Source organism: Danio aesculapii, chromosome 1, assembly GCF_903798145.1.
Source record: "Danio aesculapii chromosome 1, fDanAes4.1, whole genome shotgun sequence".
NCBI classification, from domain to species: Eukaryota; Metazoa; Chordata; class Actinopteri; order Cypriniformes; family Danionidae; genus Danio; species Danio aesculapii.
In genome coordinates this window covers 38,386,645-38,399,884 of record NC_079435.1, presented here as the reverse complement: position 1 = coordinate 38,399,884, position 13,240 = coordinate 38,386,645, and the positions used below count along the sequence as shown (strand labels likewise).

Genomic DNA, 13,240 nt, shown 5'->3' with positions numbered 1-13,240 from the left:
TTATCTGAGTGCAAATGATCAACAATGGGACACTATATGAATAAAACATTAAATTTATGTAATATGACACCTATCTTTGTGTGTTTGACAGGTCTTAATATGTTGCTTAGCAAATAGGCTAGTTTTTCTCTTTGCCTCATGAAACAGTGAGAGCACCTGCTCAAGCAGTTTGTTGACCTACAGGGTGGGGTACCATCATATAAGGTTTCACAAACATGTAGTCTCCTACATGGCACAAGTTCCTGTTTATAAATTTGTTTAATAAAGTTCTCTGCGCTTTATTATTTTTAATGCCTGATGCCCTGAAGCAGTTCACTGATTTGATGTGTGACGGAATTGTTGAAGTCAAACAGAAAGGAAAAAACACCAATACCCATAAACCACAGCGATGGTGGTTTCTGCCAGGGTGTGGCTCAACAAATCGTAGTCAAGTTTAATCCTCCTACTAGCGAATTTCATTCCTGCTGCTTCTTTGCTCTGTGCTGTTGCTCATCTGATCCTAGGAAGTCTTCTCCCGGTAAGTGAATGAAAATACATATTTTAATACCATTACTATAACTTTCCTACTCATATTCTACTGAGCAACCAGGTAAGATACCTGTCTGTGAGCTCAACTTAATCAAATGTTTCAAATGATTCTTTTTTATTATTGACACTTTATTTTTATTCTGCTTTTTATAATGTGCATTACGGAAAATTTACCAATAATGTTACTAAAGTACCATTTTTGTCGCCTTTTCCAGCTTCGAACTCTTTGAAGTTGCTTAGTCTGCGAATCTCAAAGATGGTAAGTTTAACTTACTGTGTAACTCGTATTAACGTTGCGTACGCATTTATTTATGTGTCTTATTAATATTCTGTGAGAGTAATCGCCCTAAAATGTACTTATTCGACAGTCCATGTGTCGACGCCCATCATTGCTGCCTAAAAACTGTTGCTTAAAGAGAAGCGTGATGTCCGTACTTCTGTCAAACGCATACTACAAAATGAAACGACGCTTCATTAACGTGTATAACAGTAAGAGACACATTTGAGGAGAGTTTTACTTTTGGAAAGATATCGACTAAAACTAGTCTGTTTCTGAGTGCGTGTATGTTTGCACAAACAAGCGCAAATGTTTAGGAAGATCAAATGTGTTGTAAAAGAGAGCACGACGATGACTCATTGGTGTGGGCTAAACCCGAAGGGTGTTCCTCCTGTCTGCCTCAGTTTCTCTCCTCCTCCGTTCTGTTCCTCTAATTCACCCATACACAGCACAATGTAAACTAATGGACAATTTCCGACAACGTGGCGAATAATATAAGACAAATTATGGGCTTGACTACAAATAAGGATATGCAAACTGGAATATCTGAATATTCTAAAATCAGTGTTTATTTTATACTGTAAATCCGGTACAGGGAAAGTTAGATTGTAAAGTTATTTTGAGCTTTTAAACCAGGTAGATGAGAAACCAACTAAAATCGTTGCTGTAGGTAAATTTAAAATAGCTCTCTTTTACATTTATTTGAATATGTCACACATGTTTGCTCATTCTGATGTATGAAAAGCTGAGGAATGACTCCAACTGACAGATCAGTCGTCAGTACTGCAACAAAAAAAAAAAATAGTAATTAGGTTGATCTGTTTTATGTTAAACCTGTTCAACGGCATTCAGCAACATTTGGTGCAATGTTTTGCTTTTATTTTGTTAATGGTCTACCTTTCACTTCAATGAATGGAAGCAACAGGGTGGTTTCAACCTGACCTCCAACTCACCACAAAAATATATTTTAAAAAATGTGTCCTAAATTTGCACGGCACTAGTGTATTAAACACCGTAGTCTTTGTGAAATTACTATGTAAATAAATAAAGTAAAATGGTCTAAAAATCTGTTTTTACAGTGGTTGTGAAGTGAAAAGTTCTGTATTGGCACATAAGCTAAAAACATAAGTAACAGTCTGCAAATTCAAACTCGCTATTATTCATACTCGCAATCACGTGATATTGTTGAACGTATTTTAAATCAAGAACAACTTACTAATATTATCAAATTTCTGAAAGTGATGGAAAAGTAGGAACATGGTAATGTAATTTTTTGTTGCTCAGAATATATTTATTTGGTTTATTGTACCATGTCTCCAGAATCAGTTAATTTAGTCTGCCTATTTTGTACGGATTCCATCTACAGTGCAAGATGTTGCCATAATATGTCAGTAGGAATGTTTTTTTTTCTGTTTGCAGTATGATTTTGAATGGATGTCTGCAGATTCTTGGATAACCATAGCATTCAGGCCTAAATTATCCAACACATTCCTGTGGCTGAGAGATTAACTTGTTCTCGAGATGAACAATGCATGTCTTTTCTAAAACAAAATGACATTTAGTTTATCATATTAAAAAAGCTGTGAGTAGTAATTGAAAGTGTCTCAGCAGCTGATTTAGGTTTTTTAAACACAATAGGCATATTCACCTTGGTTATTGGACAATCTCTGAGGACTTAACAGCATTTAACCTTTAACCGTATAGCACCGCATTGCTTGTAATAAGTTAATTGCTGCGGTGGCATAATTTCTTACTTATATTTCTTACTCAAAAGGAATTTATTTCTTATGTGTTTTGCCTATTCATTTATTCAAAATAAAGAGAATTTTGCAGTCTGAAAACACCGCAAACATTTGCATAGGTGACTGATGTTTTTAGTCTGTAACCATCTTTACAACAAAAACAACAGTAGTGGATTGTACGTTTACAGTGACAATATTAAAAGTGACATTGCCAACTGCTGGCATGATAATACAGGATTTTTTAATTAGTTTGTAAATGAAGTTTTATTTGTGTTCGGAGAAGGTTAAGGTAAACCTCTTTAGAACTTATTGCAGTTCTTTATACACAGTTCCTCTGTGGTATAATTAAAAAAAAAAAACAAGAGTCTCCATAAGCTGCAGGTTTACAATGATTGCATGAGGATACTTCTTTAAAAACATAGATGGTGGAGTGCAAGTGAATTATTTTGGAAGGTAAATGTTCGATCTTTTTTTGCTTGGAGCAATATGATCTATAACTTTGTCTGTCGATTCGAGAATTATCAGAATAGTATTTAAATGTTGTTGATTACTGAGGTGTGTTTTCAGTCACCTTTGAAATATTGGCATTACTGTCTTTTTTATGGTATATTGTGCGGTTTTGTATTGTTTATGTCTGTCTTTTGTACTATTGGACCTAGTGTCTGGAATAAAGAGTGTATGTATGTATGTATGTGTATGTGTGTGTTTATATATATATATATATATATATATATATATATATATATATATATATATATATATATATATATATATATATATATATATATATATATATATATATATATATATATATATATATATGAGTATATATATATATATATATATATATATATATATATATATATATATATATATATATATATATATATATATATATATATATATATATATATACTCATATATATATATATATATATATATATATATATATATATATATATATATATATATGAGTATATTCTATACATTGTTCCCATGTAAATGTTGTGTGTGTGTGCTCCTTGCTGAGGGCTTTTGTTAGTAGTGTGGTTGTCACCCATGGGACATTAACTGAGATCAGAAAACAAGTGTGGCCTCCTTCATGCTTCTGTCTTTTCTTACTCCTTTGATCCACACACAGGCATCGTTGGAGTGTTGTCTGCTTTCACATTTACTAAAATGTATGAAAGAATTAAAAAAAATGTGCATGATTTCAGCTAAGGCTCACGTGATATCTCCATGATCTTTGACTGTATTTCTGCACAATCTTTGCATCTGTCACACCCACTGGTGATTTGAAGATCAGGAATCTTGCATAACTTCCTGAATTTTGAGTGGACGATATCATCTGTTTTTTGGACGCAATCATGACTGCTGGATGTATACAATCTTGTGAGGCCTCCCACACATGCTGACTTGAAGTCTTGTGGTAGTCACTCAGAGTTTCCATGTGGAAAACTACTGCATGTAGAAGTTAAATGCACAGATTCTTAAAGAGACAGACCCTTTGGCTGCTGAGGCTATCCGGGTGTGGTTGTGATTCATAGATGTTTGACCAAAGTTCCTGATGTTAAATATGTTCATATCACAGAAAAGAGAACATGAAACTAACATTTAATTCTTAATATTTTAGGCTGGCAGAGGAACAGTGAAGGCCCAAAGTGGATTCAATGCTAATAGTGATGCTGAGGTCCTCTATAAGGCCATGAAAGGACTTGGTGAGTTTGACAGAAATTAATAAGATATGATTGAGTCAAGTGTACTTGGCAAATGATTTAGTTTTACCCTTAGAGTCAATTTTCTACATGATGGTATCATATGTTTCTATAAGTAGGACATTTCAGTTAAGATTCCAACTAAAAAGCATTTTTTATTATTAAAAAAAGATATCTGAGAAGTATCTGAGTCTCCTGCTCGGCATTAGATCACCCTCATAATAGCTGTCAATGTTTAATCCCATAAATTATATTAAACTGCCATAAAGGATATAATTATTGCACCACACACACACACACATTATTATTATTATTATCATATGCACTCAGAAATGATAATTTATTTAATTATAATTTATTAAATAAAATATACATTTTCTAATGCTGTGGCAGTATCTTTTAAAAGGCCCCGTTTGTATCTAAAAGTTCAATATTGGTATTTTGTTTATACCTAAAGGCTTCATGGTAGTCACTAAAAGTAAAAAAAAATTATAGATCTTTTTGAATAAAATGATGTTTTTCACATTAATACACAATGATTGCTACAACATGTTGATGGTATTGAGTATTAAGTCTAAGGTCTGTGAGTACAATCAAAGTGCAATAGCATTCGCAAAACATGTGGACATTAAATACCATTTTCTGAGATTCAAGTTAAACAAGGGCAAAAGCAGTCTTGAATACTGTCAGACTGGCAATATGGTTGCAGATGTGTTGATTTATTTATTTTTTTGATTTAAGTTAATGAAATTTAACATCTTTGTTTAGTGTATGAACTCTGTAATTATGTTAAAATAAAAGGTGAGAGCAAATGGGGGTGTTGAATGTTTATATATATGCTCTGTTTCATTTGTATTTATTTAGTTTTTGTTAGTCATGACTGCCAATCATGTCGCGTGGTTTAATCAACAAATACAGGCGCTTCTATTTAAATAAAATGCCTATGCCAGTTGTTGTGACTGCAGTAGGAAAAGTGCAAGTTCATGTCATGTGTGTCATTCTTCACGCTAAGAACGCTGAGCAGAAAGAACTCTGTTAACAACCCCTTAAGAATGTTCCACCCCATGACAGTTTTTGGAGTGTACATTACATATTTTTTTGTAACAAAAGTCATATTTTTATTTTTGCCAATTTAATAAAGTACACTTGTAAGAAAATATCAGCAGTTGGTACATTCAGTATCACCTTCGAATGTTTATATGAAATAAACAGGTTAAAACTTGCAGACCTGTTGCTATGACAACAACTTCTAAATGAGTTTCATACAAACTATCTTGGATTGTGTCAAATTGTCAATCCAGTAATCCACATATGGAGAACAGATCCTTGAAGAATATTTTATTAAGAATATATTATTATTATTATTATATTTTTATGTAATGTGTGAATAATTTACTGTTAATTTGGATCTTGTATGGTTGCATTTGTATTAATTAGTGAGTCTTGTTTCTTAAAGGAATAGGTCATACAAAAATAAAAATCACTGCATAATTTACTCACCCTAGAGCCATCCTCTGTTTTCAATTCAATTTTCAATTCACCTTTATTTGTATAGCGCTTATACAATGTAGATTGTGTCAAAGCAGCTTCACATAAAATGTCATAGTAAATAGGAACAGTGTAGTTCAGTTTCTAGTGTTTAAGTTCAGTTCAGTTTAGCTCAGTTCAGTGTGGTTTAATAATAACTACTGAGAGTCCAAATATATGTGTATATGACTTTTATTTTTGTTATACGAACACGGTCTGAGTGCATGTATGTTTATTTATTTATTTTTATTATTATTTATTTATTTTATTTATTATATTTTTAAATAGGCACCGATGAGGATTCTATTCTCCAGCTTCTCACCAAACGCAGTAATGCCCAACGTCAAGAAATCAAAGCTGCATACAAAACTCTGCATGGGAAGGTAACATAATCAACTTAAATGATTTCTTCAGTCATTTTAATTGAATTTTTGCAGAATACATAACGTAATAAACATCTTTATGCTTTCATTCCTGTTCAGGATTTGGTGAATGATTTAAAGTCAGAGCTGGGAGGGAAGTTTGAGGATCTTATAGTTGCTCTGATGACTCCTCCCATCATCTATGAGGTCACATGTCTGAGAAATGCCATCAAGGTACATGATAGTGCTGTAAATCACTTTTAAGTGCTAATATTCATGAGTGAAATGCACTTGAAATGTCATTGTTTTATAAATAGTCAGTGTATATTTGTAGCACTGCTTTTGTTTTCACAGGGAGCAGGCACAGATGAGAAAGTGCTGATTGAGATCTTGGCATCTCGCTCACCTAATGAAGTCAATGAGATTAAAAGTTCATACAAGCGAGGTAAATTTAGAATATCCACATATTTATTTGTCTTATTTAATTATTTATTTATTTAATAAAGTCGTGACCTGATCTACAGTATGCTAGATTATTGATTGTTACTCACTTCAATGTTGATTATGGGTTTGTATTGCAGAGCATGATAAGGACCTGGAGGAGGATGTGACTGGTGATACTGGGGGACATTTCGAAAGAATGCTTGTTGTTTTGCTACAGGTAAAATGGAAGAAAAACTAAGTCCACGATAATTTGTGTATGTGAATAATTGGAAATAAAGGGAACTTTTTATTTCATGTAAAATTTGCCAAATGGTATTGAGATTATATTTTGCTTTTGCGTAAAAGGATGTTATTTGATATCATTTTATTTATCCATAGGCCAGTAGACAGCAAGGAATGCAAGAGAGCCTCATCCAAAGTGATGCTCAGGTAAGTTTATATTTATCCATTTCTCAGTGGATATAGGTCATATATTTTGGTGCATTTGAACAAAACCGATTTATGTTATGGCTATATTTATTAAAATAATATTTTAGTTGTCAGACATCCTTAGAAGTTGAAATATAATACATTTTAAATTATAGCAAAAAAGGACAAACAACAGAATTTTGTAAAGATATTTTTATTTGTCTTTATTTATTTTTTTTTCCCTCCTTTAAAAATATAACATCAATTTGGGTGTACAATTTTTTTTGGACTGTTATCATAACTTTTGTTACATTAACTCCAGATTTGGCTTGACTATGATATTATTCATATAATTAAAGCAGTTACATTTTGAAAACCATTTGAAAGGAAATGCATTTGAAATGTTATATTTATAATTTAAAAATATATTATTTCTCAATTTCACTTTTACTGTATTTTCCGATCAAATAAATATGCAGCATAATACACTTAACTATGGAATTGATAATATTTTATCAATAAATATTATTTATTTTACTGTCATTAACGACAAAAAAAGTATCATGGAAAAAGTTTATGATTTGAGAGAGGGAAAAAAACACATGTAACATCTTTAGATTAGAGTGTTGGAGGCAGAAATGCTGCCATCTAGCGCTTGTATTGTGAAACGTCAGTTTGCTAATAGGCGTCTGTGTTTGCTTTAGGCTCTGTTTGCTGCGGGAGAACAAAAGTATGGAACTGATGAAGGCCAGTTCATCACTATACTGGGAAATCGTAGTAATGCTCACCTCAGGAGAGGTTAGTTCAGCCCATACATACAGTTATTGTTACAAAATGTTGTTTTGATTGTATTTATTTTTATTAATTCTTCTTAATGTAATTTTTTTGTTAATGGTATTTCATATTCAGTTTTTGAGGAGTATAGAAAGCTGTCAGGGTTTGAGATTGAGGAAAGCATCCAGAGAGAGACCTCAGGAAGCCTCCAAGAAATACTGCTGGCTGTGGGTAAGTTATAAACACACGCCGAGTTTTGTTTTTTATTTTCATATCCAAATCATATTAGGGGCAAAGAATCAACCATATGCAGCATTGTGTTTTATTCAATGTGTCTCATGTGTTTTGTTTCTTAACACACTTTCTCCTCTTCAGTGAAGTGTGCCCGCAGTGTACCAGGTTATTTTGCTGACAGCCTTTACGCTGCCATGAAGGTGACTTTGTGTTTCATTGTTTGAGTAAACCTACAGTATTAAAATAGATTTATCTCACAGTTTACAACATTTCTTCAGTGGAAAAGAAGATTTTCTGTATTATTGTAGTCTTGAGATATTATATAAGTAAAAGACGGCTTATTAAAAAAATACTAATCAAAAGTTATGCATGATATAGGTTTCTTTATTACTTTTTAATTTTAATAGGATTTATTTAAATGGATATTTCAGCCAAAATACAAATCCTGTCATTTAATTCTTAGTCGTTTAACTTAAAGTCATTTAACGTCAGATCAATAAAAAGAAAGATATTTTGGTTTTCAAATTAAGTCTATTCGTTCACCCAAACCTCAGATGCTTTAAAATGTTTGTAAAGGTATAAAAAGATAAATCCATGTTTTCATTATATTAAGGGAAAATAGGAAAATGTTCCAGCCTCTAGATGAAAATCTGAAAAAACTGAACCAGGTGAAAGTATAAATCCCACTTTTAGGCATGGTGCTGTCCTTTGTGTGCGTTTGTGTGACCAGTGTCATGTGACATTATCACAACACAAATTCAGCCAAAGTCTGTTTGAACTAGGCTATGTGCATTGTATCAGTGCCTAAGCTTCTGGCAGCTGCATCACAGACACACCAACACATTCTGAGTGGCGTCCTTTCCATCAAAGTATATAACAATTAAACAATACATAGTTGATGTAGTTTTTTTTTTTTTCAAACATTTAGTTTAATTTTTCATTATTATTTCAGGCTACTTCATACATTTATACATGACGTTTTCATGTTTAATTCTGACGAATAATTACAAAGGAATTATATTTTTATTAGTGATGTGACGTTGTGCGCCGAGGCTTTGAAGCATGTATCAAAAAAATGATGCATCTTGCAGTGTACCGGAGCTTGATTCGTTTTGCCATCACGTAATCAGTGACGTCCGAAGCTTAATTTTCGCCTATACACACGTGACTGCTTCGAATTGTGATTTAAAGGTTTAAACATCCTCCTGGGTTAGTAAAGTGCATAGTGAGAGACTAGGCGTCAATTACATGCATTTCTACTGTTTCCAAAGCACTGCACCGGTCCCACGCACCAGTTAATCAACTAAAATACAGTAGTAATTTATAGTAAAAAGCTTTTGAACCATACTGAAGTGTATTAGCGTATATATTTTTTTACAACTATTTTTAAAGAAGACCACTGCATAATGTAGTATAGTGTGTAACGGAGGTCAACTGGCGAGTGCACTCAGAAAGCCTCAATCCCATAGTCCCCTTCTTAGAGCATTTGCCTCCCATGAAAGAATTGCTGGTTCAATCTCTGCTTGGAACAAGTGGGTGGGTGAAGGACTAGTTGGAATACGATAAATGTAAATACTTTTGAATACCTTGAATTTTACTACAGTCATTGGTGGTGTAATGAAACACCTTAAATATGAATATGTATATGTATGTAATTTTGTTAAAAAAAATCTGCAGATTTATGCGGAATGATTTTAGGAGTATCATAACTAAAACTTAATATATGAAATAGAAAAATAATATATATTTTTTACTTTTATTTAGTGTTTACAGTGCAAATCAAGTTAGATCCACTTATTTGGTAAGTAAGTAAAGTAAGTAAGTAAAGTAAGTATCTAAAATAATATATCTACTAAATGACAGAAAATATTACTTTACAAACTCCATTGTAAATAAGTCATATGAACATTTTTATATTACTATTATTATATCACAATAATATTAGTGAAATGAATTTAAAAACTGAATAAATATACATTTACACAAGTAAATACTTAAACTCGATGGGCTAAAAATTAGCAGATTTCTGTGCGTGCAGATTCCGTGTGGGCCTACTTATATGTAAAAAAATTTAGTAATTGAGTAATTTGTTTATATTACTGTTGTTGTTGGATTACCACATGAATGAGTTGGTCAGTTGTGAACGTTTGACATTTTTGCAACACAGTGCTTTCCCACACTTTAACCAGCAGAGGTCCTCATCAAGCTCTGATTTAGAAAGCGTCGAGTAACTAACCTTTTTCCGAACCAATTGAGTCAAGCGGTTCACTGGTTCAGAAAGCTTCATTTCACCATCACTAATTTTCATGTTATTACGTAAAATTTTTACAGATTACTACTATTTCAAGAGTTCACATTTAGAGATTGCTTGATAATAATAGCAGGTTTGGCATGCTGTCCAAGGAGAGAACCCTGAGCTCAGAGATAATTGAGCCAAGGGCTCCTGCCTGGTCAGTGAGCATGTAAGGGGGTACAAGATCAGGTAGTTCTTGAGAGCTTTCCATGGTAAATGTGGAGATGGGGTGGATGGGGGGATTCTTCAAATAAACAAAGATGAGGGAGTAATGCTATGGGCTATTTATAGTGAGTTTGTAATGATCCGATTGGCTTGCTAAGGATTACAGATGAGAGACCAGCCGCGATCAATCATATCATGCTCCTCTCAAAATTAGTTTGGGAAACTTCACTTAATTTCAGATTATTTGCATGAATTTAAAAATCATTTATTGTTCTGTCTCTCAATAGTATGGATTATGGCATTAATATGCTTAGTTTTATGATGAAAGCTCTGTAATAAGCCTACAAAGCAGATTTATTGAACAAATCCAGTACATACAACATATCTGATAAATATAGTTTAGCATGATTCTTCTAATGCTATTGTTTGAAGCAAAGTTTTATTTTGATAACATTTACAGTCTTGTATCAAATATAATGCAGTAGAGTTTATAGGTTTAAGATGTAAACACTTAAAGTCAAAACATTAATGAAGCGTTTAAGATGTGTATATTTTCACGGAAAAACCACACAAGGAATGTGACAAATGACAGCAAATTTTGAGAAAAGACGCTGCAGAATCAGTCACTTTAGGTCGCAGTAAATCAGAAAAGGTGTAAACATTGGGGGAAACAATATAAATCTGTCAGTTTAATCTGTTATCGTCTGGTTTTGAAGCTCCATCCTCTGAAAAGCAGGCCAAGCTCTTTTGTATTTAAAGCAACAAAAACAAAAACAGCGCATTTTAGCTCATACTTGAAAAGTGGCAATTTCAAACAGCTGTTTTGTAAAATTTATACAAATAAATATATATATATATATATATATATATATATATATATATATATATATATATATATATATATATATATATATATATATATATATATATATATATATATATATATATATATATATATATATATATGTATATATATATATATATATATATATATGTATATAATTATTTATTTATTTATTTTTTTTATTAGTATTATTGTTTTTTTTTTACCTCTTTAAAAAAATAATAACATCAATTTGGGTGTACAAATGTTTTAGACTGTTTCGTATATCCTTTGTTAGAAGGCTTCACTACTGACTAAACTAATGTATATGTACAAATGTAATATTGTAAATCATACATTTTATAGCATACTACAAAATGTTTATTTAAAAGAGAGATCTGAGAGGGGTGTATTTGTAAATGTGGAGCACTGTATTTTTTAATATGAATATAATTATGAAATTCATATAATTAGAGCAGTTAAATTTTGAAAAGCATTTAAAAGAAAATGTACTTTAAATGTTATATTTAATCATTTAAATATATTATTTCTCAGTATTGCTATTATATTTAAAGCAACAAACACAAAAACAGTGTGCTTTAGCTCATACTTGAAAAGTGGCTTATTTCATAAAAGTGGGTATTTCATGCTGTAATTGTACCTTCATCCTGTAGGGGGCAGGAACTGATGATCAGACACTGATCAGAATCATGGTGACCCGCAGCGAGGTGGACTTGCTGGACATTCGTGCTGAATTCCGCAAGCGCTTTGCAACCTCCCTGCACAAAATGATTCAGGTATCCTCATACACAGACATTACATTAACATCAGCTTGTCATTTTTTTTTTATCACTCTGCTCAGTCTCTTCTCTTTGTGTTCCTGCAGGGTGACACTGCAGGAGACTACCGTAAAACCCTGCTGCTGCTGTGTGGCGGTGATGATGCATAAGCCCAGTCTTCCTCTCTGCCCAGCTCTGATCCCATGATTTCGCTCTTATCTGTGGGTCAATGGGACGAAGAACCAGTCCACTTCTATACCCAACTGAGTATAAATGACAAAAACATGACGTTTCACATCAGTAGAAGGATTTCTTGACTCACTGTGAAGATGCTCTGCATAGCACAGAATTACTTAATTCAAGTAAGCAATAAGTGAATTTTGTCGTTCATATAATGTGTAATAGATTTAGAGTGAAAACAGTAAACTACACAAGTAAGATTCACCTTGTATGCTACAAATTCTAAAGAAAATAACTCTTTTTCTGCTTGACCTATGAAGTCTATTACTGAAAAAAGATGAATTTGGCCTTATGAAGTTTATGAACGTCTATTAACTCAGCGCTTGATAAAGAAAACCAAAGACTCCTTGTACTCGATGAAGCAATGTTTTATATCTATTCAGCACTTATTTATTGTTTGTATGCTCACTAACTGCAATGCATAACAATATTACAATTAAAAATATAATTAGCTTCTGTTTATTTCACTGTATCTGTAACGGCTTGTAGGTTTTTAATATGTGTGGCAGTTAAAGGAATGGTTCAATATACTTTTTATATCAGTGGTTTGGAGAAAGAAATGTCATTTGATTGATCTCCTACTTCAGGTTTAAAACATGGTGCCAGTCATTGGCCAAGTAAGCAATACTCAGTTAAAAAGCTGAATATAACGGTGCTACTAAAAAAATGGTTTAACATTTCATTGCCTTAATAATAACAATAAACACTCATGAGTAAAAACAAATGTTCTCCTGTGTGACTGATCACATCGTGACCTGAGCTGTTTTGTCTGTCTGTAGTCAGAGAAATTGCACATTATCAAATGCTGACAGATGTTGGATAGTGCTTTACTTTAGCTGACTACATGAAGCAATATGTAAAAAAAAAAAAAAGTGGATATCAAAAATTCAGGTGTATATGCATATAAAAAGAATGAATTCAGAGTTTTT

At 32.3% G+C, this 13,240-nt stretch overlaps 1 protein-coding gene across 1 annotated transcript; it reads left to right on the top strand.

Moving 5' to 3' along the window:
• Positions 1–334: 334 nt before the first annotated feature.
• On the top strand, positions 335–13,035 carry anxa5b (annexin A5b). Its single transcript, XM_056460052.1, has 13 exons — positions 335–517; positions 744–787; positions 4,181–4,265; positions 6,078–6,172; positions 6,272–6,385; positions 6,506–6,596; positions 6,733–6,812; positions 6,974–7,024; positions 7,708–7,801; positions 7,913–8,008; positions 8,153–8,211; positions 11,967–12,089; positions 12,179–13,035. Exons 2-13 carry the CDS (start codon positions 785–787, stop codon positions 12,239–12,241), a joined length of 954 nt encoding a protein of 317 aa, XP_056316027.1. The 5' UTR covers positions 335–517; positions 744–784; the 3' UTR covers positions 12,242–13,035.
• The last annotated feature ends 205 nt before the right edge of the window (positions 13,036–13,240 follow it).

Bases quoted from the DNA above. Each gene is read 5' to 3' on its own strand.
- anxa5b (XM_056460052.1), top strand. The intron at 6,813-6,973 runs GTAAAATGGAAG...ATTTATCCATAG, and splicing joins TGCTTGTTGTTTTGCTACAG to GCCAGTAGACAGCAAGGAAT. The intron at 8,009-8,152 runs GTAAGTTATAAA...TCTCCTCTTCAG, and splicing joins AGAAATACTGCTGGCTGTGG to TGAAGTGTGCCCGCAGTGTA.